General features: G+C 33.0%; 1 protein-coding gene across 1 annotated transcript; it reads left to right on the top strand.

Moving 5' to 3' along the window:
• Positions 1-7,841: 7,841 nt before the first annotated feature.
• On the top strand, positions 7,842-9,297 carry LOC108730038 (uncharacterized). Its single transcript, XM_018459497.1, has 4 exons — positions 7,842-8,123; positions 8,245-8,519; positions 8,778-8,903; positions 8,981-9,297. Exons 1-4 carry the CDS (start codon positions 8,065-8,067, stop codon positions 9,274-9,276), a joined length of 756 nt encoding a protein of 251 aa, XP_018314999.1. The 5' UTR covers positions 7,842-8,064; the 3' UTR covers positions 9,277-9,297.
• The last annotated feature ends 1,865 nt before the right edge of the window (positions 9,298-11,162 follow it).

Below are 11,162 nucleotides of genomic sequence, written 5' to 3'. Positions count from 1 at the left end.
GACACGACACGACACGACACGACACGACACGACACGACACACGACACACATAATCACAGAGGCGTACACCAAACTGCGATAAATGAAAATACATATGTAAAACGTATATAGACCATGTGCTGCTAATATAGAGACTGCTGTGACTGAGTGCTCGCGGCGAGTTGATAGTGAACAAATCTTTTTTTCATGAACATGTAGCGGCGGCAAGAGACGGCGTACATAAGCACAATAGTTAACAAGTGATAAGATTCAATTCGTGCGGACGACGGACGGGGAGAGATGTGTGTGTGTGTGTGTGTGTGTGTGTGTGCGTGCGTGCGCGCGCGCGCGCGCGCGTGTGTGTGCGTGAGAGAGAGAGAGAGAGAGAGAGAGAGAAAGAAAAATATATATATGTTGTTTTGTAATAGAAAAAAGAAAAAATGAGGCGGAAGGAATAATAGCGAGGGATGAGAGAAGTATGCAATAAAGAGAAAAAAAGAAACAGATTTGATTGTACCAAAAATATCTGCTGCTTATAAATATTAATTATTTGATAGCGATATGTGAGCGGGCAGATACAAGGATTCACTTTCGGAGCTGTACTCTATGCTGGCAACCGTAGAGGTCATTTTTAAAATTTCTTACCATTGCATAATAATTAATGATACGAATAATGATAATGTGGTAACAATAAAGGAGAAAGACAAGTTAAATGACAATGATAAACAAATAATAACATTGTTTAACAAAAAAACTTTTGTTTCGAACACCGAAACAAGATTAGTTATTTTTCATAGTTTTTTGTATGTTGAATATCAAAATGCGTTTTACAAATTGCTCCATTACGCCACAATTTTAAGAAATTTGCAATTCAATTCTACTTTTACGTTTTTCGTTATATAATAATAATAATAATGTATACTGGAGAAATTTCATTGCAATCAAAATTAAGTATGTTGTTAGAATTTTCGGCCCTCAAAAGGATTTTTTTAGTATCAGTTACGGTTAATAAGATATCCAGAATTAAATACGGGATAAATTACGGAAAAGCTGTGAATTAAGTCATTCATGATTTATTTAACAAATAGATTTTAATGCTATGTTTATTCCCAGATAGCCAACAGTGCGAAAGTCACAGCTGAACAGGCTGTGATTTTCATAGTTTAAATATTGTACCGGTATCGTAAATCAATGTTGTCAGATTTTAGTTACTATTTCAAATTACATCAATATTATATCACAGTGCTAGCATTAAAACAAAACTGCTATAACTTTGAAAACGCACGGTGCTGTTACGCGTGTCGAGTTTCGTGCAGAAATATTCATTATGTCCAATTTTCAAGCAGTGCACAACATCACCACTAAAGGGGCACAGCGAAGTTCAGTTACTCGTATTTAAAAAATCACATTGAATAGGATAAAAGGCGCAATACGATGAGATATTCTCAGTGAAAAATTTTTATCCTTTTTTTTATAAAATGACTGCATTCTTCTAGATCAGGCTTGTCCAATTTAAGCTCCGGAGCCAAAACGTAAAGCCATCGATGCAAAACAATTCAATGTAAGTAAGATTTCACTGTAAAGTAAGATTGGACTGTAAAGTGTGTTGATAAGCATTGCTCAGACACATATCAATACTTTAGTATCCGAAATCTTACTCATATTGATTTTTTTATGTCAATGGCTTTACGTTTTGGCTCCAAAACTCAAATTGGACAGGTCTATTCTAGATCGTCCAATTAGACTTTTAGATGTTGCGAGTCAATATATCTAAAAGTTTGTATACATGATGTATACACTATTGTTGGAGGAGTGAAGTAGCCTAAATTCCTTTCTCGCTTTGAGGAATTTGACGAAATCCTTATGGCCAGTCTCTGATTAAAGTGTTTCTAATTTGAACTATGTTAACGGTTGCACTCCTCCAACTGGAATTAAGAGGTAATCACCTTAGTGCAATCATCGAAGAATTATTTATTCTATTAGGATAAATCTGATTTAAAGTAGCGTTATTTTTCAATATGTTTTTTTAATTCACTGAAGACGACTGGTTAGTCGAAACGGCCGGAAATGTAAATGTCGTCATATGTATTGATTGTTTGAATATACAATTTATCGTTTTATGACAGTGCACTTATAATGCAGTTATTTACTTTCACTTGCCCGTTCTAGTTATTGTTACTTATTTTATGTAACCACTTATAATGTATTTTATATATATGTATATATATAACCGTTTATGCAATATAATTATTTATAATTATAATAAACATTTTTTTAATGCGAATGTTAATTCTAGAAATTTATATATATTCGGTTCATTTTTATTTCAATTTATTATTTAACAGTAGAAAATGTTTTCTTTCCGAAATAAATTCCAAATTTTCTTCATTTTCATCCTTTCAAATAATTATGTTTTTTAAAAGATACAATAATGCAGTATTTTTTTCTGAAAGTTCGAAGTTTCTACTTTCCAAAATACATATTTAAAATATGTTTATAACTTATATATACAAAAAATAAAATTTTTTAAACAAAATGTGATTTTTTTAAAACTATTTACTTTATTACTTATAACTTTTTTATTAATAAGAATGCATTTGCTTGGTATCGTTATATTCCTTATTATCTGACGTTTCGATTGAAAAAAAATTTGTTAAAATATGTTCATTTTTATGAATGTTCTGAGCAATCAAAGTTGCCTTGGATATGCCATTCCAAGTGTGACGTTTACGGTACAAAACTGGTCAAAGTGTTTTTTAAGGGTTAAGACGATCCTAAATATCCGACTATGAATATCGCCCATAATAGTCTTGTGATTAGCTCAAGACATCTTAATACTGTACTTAAGGCAGTCTTAAACATAAGAATCGGCTACGAATATCTCTCAGTCAGTTCTTATTTTAAGACCACCTTATGTAATATCTCAAGATGTGCAAATACGATTCTCTGGTTTATGACATCTTAAAACTGTACTTAAAACGATCTTGAATATAAGAATTGATTATGAATAACGACCCAAAAATCCTTTTGAGCTTTGAGAATCCTAACCACATGCTTAATTTCGATTGCAATAAATCTTCTCCAGCACGTTACATATCATAGTTGTGATATGACAAAATATGTAAAAATAGTTCATTTTTGCAGCTTTAAATTTTCAATTTTTTAAAATTGTGATGTGATAGATTCATTTGGAAGCCGAATTCGTATTCAGCGTTCAAAACATTACGATAAATGACTAGTCTCGTTCTGGTATTTTTTTTTGTCAAATAGTGTAATAGCTAACAGATAAAATATAATAGCTAACAAAAATGAGTGACCGCTCGCTCATACATATTTTCGTGAAGATAATCGAGGAGAGAACGCACGAAAACTGCTATTCACTGTTTTTTTCTGCGATTACTTTTTGGTGATCTTTCTCGTCGAACGTTTATCACGATTTATATACGACTTGTGCGTGCTTTATGTTATGCTCCGTTCACCTTCGCTACGTAAAACCTCATAAGGAGACAGAGAGTGACATATACATATATAAATATATACATATATATATAATTATTGTAAAATAATGTAATGTGACTTTGAAGACGTAGGTAAGAGTCCAAGAAAAGATTCTTTACGTAAATAGATACACATTTATTAAATAATTGTCTAAATTATTTCTATTCTTTCGATTGCTCTTTACGATATACTGCAAATCATAGATGGGAAATATAAAAAAAACGTTTCTTATACTTTACCTTGATAAATGTTCTGATGAATTTGTAATCGATTTTGGCAGAAAAAGCCTAAGTAATAGTTTTTAATTTGTATGAAAAGAAGTTTTTACGAGAGAAAAATCAAATTCTGGGAAGATTACGAAAGAATCTATTACTAAAATTAAATTACTATGGTACATCTTAAATTGTACCTCCTATGACCATTTTATGCATTACGATATAAACGAACAATAATCTTTGTACATGTGTGTGCGTATGTGTATGAATAATGTCAAATACGAAACAGTAATCTTTTATATATCATTAAAGGTAATATCATTACTTTTAATGATTATATCGTCATTCGATGAAAAAAATAACTTTATTTTTCATTGAGTACTAAAAATAACTTTATTATAGTATTTTTTGGAAAACTCTCGACATCGGCTATTAGATTCTGGAATAAAAAATAGGGTATTCCATTTAAAATAATCGACGTGACCTTGACCTGATTTTGGCGACATCACATAAGATCAAACTGATAAGATCAGTAAATAGATCTTTTCAAACCCAACTTTTACGATTGGATCTTATCTTGCGAAGATAAAAGGGTGGTATGGGTGGTCTGAAACATCCGGTATATAAACATGTATAAACATGCATAAATATTCATAAACATATCATATATGAAATATATCCATGCGTGTTCATATTACATCCTTCTTTTTTGTAAAATTTTTAGTGTACTAAAAATAATAATAATGAGAAAAACATGAAAAATAGTTAAAGGAATAATTTTCGCATTATTTGTTTTAGAAAAAAATCAAGTTTGGAGAAATGTAAAAAAATGCTTAACTATAATTTTATATGCAATTATATATGAGCAATTCTTTTATATTTCTTTTTCCTAAAAATAGCAATGCGAAAATTATCTCTAACTATTTTTTATGTTTTCTTATTGTTATTATTTTTAGATACTAAAAAATAATTTTACAAAAGAAAGTAAGGATGTATTATGAACATGTATAGACATATTTCATATATAATTACATACGTTTATGAATATTTATGTATGTTAAACATATTTATATATATATATATATATATTAATGTATGAACAGTTTTTTTTATCGGGAAGTTAAAAGTAAATATTTTCAATGTACAGTAACGCATTTTAAAACTGCACATAATTTTACATGATTGTTACTTTAAATAAATTTAATCTTAGTATAAATTAATAAAAGTATATTACGTCTCACACAACAATTCATAAAATTTTACGAAATTACTTTTTATTGCTTCTTCGATTTGATTGGGCGCGTTCACGTCGACAAAATTGGCTAGACTGCTTGCCAAGCAAATAAACTTTATTGGTTGTTACTTATAGATCCAACCAATCACATTCAATCGCTCAGCGAACAGTTACTCTAAAGCCCATGGCACATACAAAAACGTAAGGCCGTAAGACATAATCAGTAAGCGAATTGGCCAATCACGATAGAGACCGTAAGGCCAGTAGCGAATCCAATCTTACGATTTCTTTACTGCTTACGTATTACGGCCTTACGTTTTTGTATGTGCCATGGGCTTAACCCCGGATCTACAATAGGGTTTAAGGACCCTGGCACACAAAAACTTAAGGCAATAAGACATAAGCAATAAGGAAATCAACATGTTGGATTCGCTACTGTTTATGTTATGGCTTTACGGACTCTACTGTGATTGGTCAATTCGCTTGCTGCTTACGTTTTATTGCTTAAGTTTTTTTGTGTGCCATGGCCCTTAAGCCTTAAGTCATAAGAAATGGACGAATCACAATCGATTATTCCCCTCGGATTCGACTGTAATTGATCAGTTTCTTACTTCTTATGGTTTAAGTCTTAAAACATCTATTGTAGATCCGGACTAATCTGAATGCAAAAGTAGGATATTTCAACAGATAAAATGTCCAATGTATATTTTATCAAACAGCATGATAAAATGTATTTAGGATTTTACAGTTTAATACGTTTCTAATTCGGAAAAACAGTACACTCATTGGATATCGCGCGTCACGTCGTGCATCGTGCTGGTGTATATCGAAGCCATTATGCCTGTATTGAGTACATCCACATGCGTAAGGCTGCTTAGACTGCTTTCATATGCAGCGTAACTTGTGTAAACGTAATTTGCGTCAACCAATTAAATCGTATCAAAAGGTGCATTCAGTACCACAACCGCTCACTGAGCGCTCAGTGAGCGCTTGTATCTGTTTGGTCTATATTTTTAGTTCTAACGGGATATGCCAATGGCTGCGTTCAGCAGACTCAACAGTTTTGCAACCGTTTTATGATTGTCTGCTGAGATAGGACCATTCTTCTAGATCTAAAAGTATGATCCAATTAGCGCGAAGGAAACTTCCAACAGTTGCAAAACAACCGTTCTGCTGAACGCAGCCAATCAGATGCAAGAGCTCACTGAGCGCTCAGTGAGCAGTTGTAGTACTGAATGCACTCAAATTATATCAGCTACTAAGCGTTATTCAAATTGGGACGATTTGATTGGCTGACGCAAGTTACGCTTACGCAAGTTACGCTACATGTAAAAGCAACCTTACTGAACAATTGCATCTGGGAGCGTGCATTTTGACCTTGTAATTGCTATTGATCACAGTCATTCACTGCAACCGGTGTCTAGAATTTTTCTACTAGACAAACCACTCAGGAAATTTTCATTAAAATGGCGTATTATTACTAGACTTTAATTATTAGGTATTAATTTTATAAAAGGATGTAAATAATCGATTATTTTCGATGCTTTGAAGAAAACATTCGATCTACCAAAACGATACATTTAAAAATCGATTTTTTCAGGCATGATGCTTTTTTTTGGCAATGCTCATCCCTAGGTTGGAGCATATTGGAACATGTTGGAGCTTGCGATGTGAACAAACCTTATGGTGCGGTCCCATGAAGCGGAATTGGCGGAACGCTCGTAGTTGGTTTAGAAAAGACATATCGGCGGAGCGCAATTGACGGAATGCTTGCGATTGGACGGACATCGTTCCGCCAATTCCGCATTGCGTATATATACGTTTCGCACCATGGGACCGCGCCATAATATTGCATGGAGCACAATTTGAGCGGAAAAGCGGAACGGGGAATTAGAAATTATTAATTTTTAACGGCTTTTATTGATTAAAATGTATTCAATATATTAGTACAAATTTTACTGTTCTTTAAATGTTATAATTATTAGATTATTTTTAAGTTTTGTGTTCTTGTATATATTTTTTAAATTACCAGAAAAATTGGCTGTAAATCGACAAAGAAGTTGTTAAGAATATCCGCACAATGTACCGATACGAATGCACAAATTCTAACCTTTTACAGATTATAAGCCGGCTTCGACAACCTTTAATGATTTATAGCAGAACAAGAAAAAACATAAATCTTTACATTCGACGACATATGTACATAGTTTACTCTAAAAATTATTACATTCTTAGATATTAAATGTAATGAAAGGGGGACTCCCGTGAAAAACTAAAATCTGTAAAATCAAGAGAAATCGATGGAAGCTTTTGTCACATGTTATGGGTATGAAAACTTTCACACCATATTTCATTAAGTTTTAACAATTCATACAAGAGTTATGATAAAAAATGATGAAAATGAACACTTAAAGCGAAAAAGTTGCATGCGCATTCAGTTCGATGGAACAAAAGTGAAAAAATTTCTAGTTATTCGATCTACATGATCATAATAAATTTTTGTTGGAATTAATTTTTTTTAAATTTTTTGATGAAAAATGTATAATTATTTGATAAAAAATAAATTGTATTAAATTTTGACATTTAAAGGTATATGAAACATTTACAAGTCTCAATAAAAATTCTAATTTCTATATTTTATCCAAAAACACGTTACAAGTAAATTGGTAAAAGAAATTTAGAATTTGGACAAAATGCAATGCGCATATATCGTTTTACCTGATACATGTCCGTACTCTGCGTAACAACAAGTACTGTTTATAATTTCACCATGGTTGACAGTTAATAGTCCGATTTCGCATTCGCGCCTTTTTGTATTACTATACCATGGGTCTGTTCTTTTTAGCTGAACTTTTGCATCAGTTCATCTTTCTTCCTTTTCTCTTTAGGAGGAAAGAAGAAGAAAGATGAACTGATGCAAAAGTTCAGCCAAAAAGAACAGGCCTCATGGAACAATGCTCACACCAATTCACGGATTCATTACCCATCGAAAGTATCCACAAATGGCGGCCTTTAAAGGGACTCGAAATCTGACTAATCACGAGGTCGATCCCCTCATGTCGTGACTCTTTTATAGGGACTCTAAACAAGAAGAAACCATTATATATTTGTGCCAAAATAAAGAATTTAGCGTAAAAAATGCCGAACAAATATTGCGTACTATGTGGTAATCGTAATAATTCAGTTTCTTATTACACGTAAGTTAATGTATGAAATATTTTATATAGGCATCAATTATATGATAACATGTAGGTTATATTTACATAAGCTATTGATATTTAATACATACTTAATATTTATTTCATCTCTTTTGAAAAGGTTTCCGAAAAATAAGGAACTTTGTAAACAATGGCTGTTGTTTTGTGGAATTGGTGAAAATATTCTGAATACAGCCACAAAATTGTGCTCAAATCATTTTGAAAAAAATGATATCATCTTTAAGGCCAAAGGTTCGGTTGTGAAACTCAATGCTGTGCCATGTATCAAAAAGAGGAGATTGCAAGTAGATATGAATGACACACGCTTGGCCGATGAAACTGCAGATGATATCACTTCTACTGATAATCAAAGCTCCAATAATATAACATTGGAAGGTAAATAGTACTGATTTTCTTTAATTACAGTAACTTATTAATAATGAATAATTAAGGTAATTATTTAGAATACCCCTCCTCCTAAAAGAAGGACCGCCGCGTTTTTCTGCCAGATTCTTTTGTTTTGAGTGAAAACTTGTCGAATGAGTATATTTTCATTAAGATTTTAGGAGGGGAAGCCCTTCTCCTATTCTAAATAATTACCACAATTAATAAATAGATAAATAATGTATCATGTAACAAACAATTTTTTGAAAGAAAATGGTTCACTTTTTGAGTCGTGTATTATAAAAATGGAACATGAAGTCGTGTCGAGTCCTGAAGAAACAAAGGATAATAGGATTCTCATACATAATTCGGATTCCAACAACGTATCATTGAAAGGTACAGTTTATTGTCTTAATTTACTTCATTATAATGGATCGACCTAATAAGTTACTTGATGATTGATTCTCCTATAGAAACTAGTTCAGCGGTAAGTTGGCCATCAACACCATCAAATTCTGGCCATATTGAATGCTTTCAAACACCGAGAAAAGTTGTACATGCATTACGCTATGTCGGAGACATTGAAACGTCACAACTTTTGACACCAAAAAAAGCTAAAATGGCTTTAGATGTTGCAAAGAGAACCATTCAAAATCTGAGAAAGAAAATTAAAATTTTACAACAAAGTCAAAGAAGATTAGTAGCTCGCATTACAACGATGGAAGGACTAATAAAGCATTTGAAGAACAAAAGTAAAAAAAAAAATTAAAAATAGCTGCTGAAAATTTAGTGGTGTCTTCACCTGGTATTCATACTTGAGCTCGAATTTATTTGTATGTAACGTAGAATCCGTAACTTACATATAATTTAATAGATGTATAATGTTATACTTGTATTAATTTAATTAATTGATTAAATTGTATTAATTTAATTTATTTATAACAAAGACAGAGAATGGACTGCGCGATCCATGTGTCAAAATGATCGATAAAAGTGAGAGAGAGAGAGAGAGAGAGAGATGGGGGGGGGACTGTGAAAGACTGCCATTTCTATCTTTTTTCATTTAACTGTGTAATGGAAGAGAGAATGAGAGGGAGATTGGCCGTCTTCCACGGTCCCTCTCTCTCTCATTATTGTCGACCATAATTTGAATACTACTTAGATACAGATTGCGCAGTCCATTCTCTATGTCTTTGGTTTATAATGGGTGCATTCAGTACCATGACCGCTCAATGAGCTCTTGTATCTGTTGGGTCTATATTTTTAGTTCCAACGGAATATGCCAATAAGATACAAGCACTCGGTGAACGGTTGCAGTACTGAATGCACACATTCAGCAGATTCAACAGTTGAGTGAGCGCTCGCTGCTATTGATATATTCTTCTAGATTTAAAATTCTGATTGGATGAGCTAAGAGAATACATCAATAACAGCAAGCGCTCACTCAACTATTGAATCCACTGAATGCGCCTAATGTAGACTATGAATATGAGTGTTAGGATATGACTTTTATATATATTTGTATACAATTACCTTGACGAGATAATTTAGGGTGCCACAAGTCTTGGAAATATCAAGGATTTAGCAAAATTTTCTGGAAAAATAAAATGGACGAGCTATGCAATTTTAGTTACGCGCCCTCATGTGTTCTCACGGCTTGCGCTACTAAATGCATGATGGGGTGGAAAAGTAGCCTTTATAATAGCAGTTTGAAATTTTAATAAACAGGATTTAGTTTTAATAAAAATGAAACTATTCATTGATTTATGTTCCTTATATTCTCTTCTCTTTCTCTTACTGCTGTTTATTGCTTATTATACATTATAACCAGCTTTAAGCTGATTCTACATTAGCGTGTCGTAACCGTTGTGTTCCAATCAGAGTCGAGCTAGATTGACGTTGATTGAATTGCAACGCTTGCGACGCTGCGATATGACTAATGTAGAACCAGCTTTACACAATAGAGTCGTAATTCGTAAGTCATAAGAAATTGGCCAATCACAGTTGAATATGAAAAAAACAATCGACCATAATTGATTAATTTCTTACGGCACGACATACAAGTTTGTACTTGTCTTGAAAATGGTTTTCGCAGATTGTCCTGCTAATTATTTTATTGTGAGATACGTTTAACAGATTGGCATTCCCGCAACCAGCCATTTAAAAAATCTTTCTGTCCGCCTGCGGTCTTGGGAAGGTAAACATACGTTTGTTCTTTGATAAACATGTTAATATCTCACAGCGATGATGTGATCCTTCATTTTTTTTTAAAAGCGGGCCTCGCTTTACAAACAGTAACTGCTTCCACTCACTTCCACTGACTTCCATCTTTTCCAAAGAGGTTGTATAACTAGAGGAGAATAGCCAGCCAAGACTGCGTGAGCGCATAGAAAGAAACAGAATACGAGCCAGAATCTAGTACCACTGACCTTAGTATAGGGTCGTCGAGTGGCTTGCTGCTCGGTGCGATGGACTCGTGATCTGTAGATCTGTGTTCGATCCCACTTGCGCCCATAGGCTCTGCGCACAATGGAGGAAATATTAGGAACAGGAATAGATATTAAGATTTCAGCCTATCAGAAACCGTGTATTCTGGTGTAACTGGTATCTGATTGGTTAAAATCTTAATATCTATTCCTGTTCCTAATATTTCCT

The sequence above is a fragment of the Mycetomoellerius zeteki genome, unplaced genomic scaffold (assembly GCF_001594055.1).
Source record: "Mycetomoellerius zeteki isolate Tzet28-1 unplaced genomic scaffold, Tzet1.0 scaffold83, whole genome shotgun sequence".
Taxonomy (NCBI): Eukaryota; Metazoa; Arthropoda; class Insecta; order Hymenoptera; family Formicidae; genus Mycetomoellerius; species Mycetomoellerius zeteki.
The sequence above is the reverse complement of the archived record's forward strand: the minus strand, read 5'-3'. Positions and strand labels throughout refer to the sequence as shown.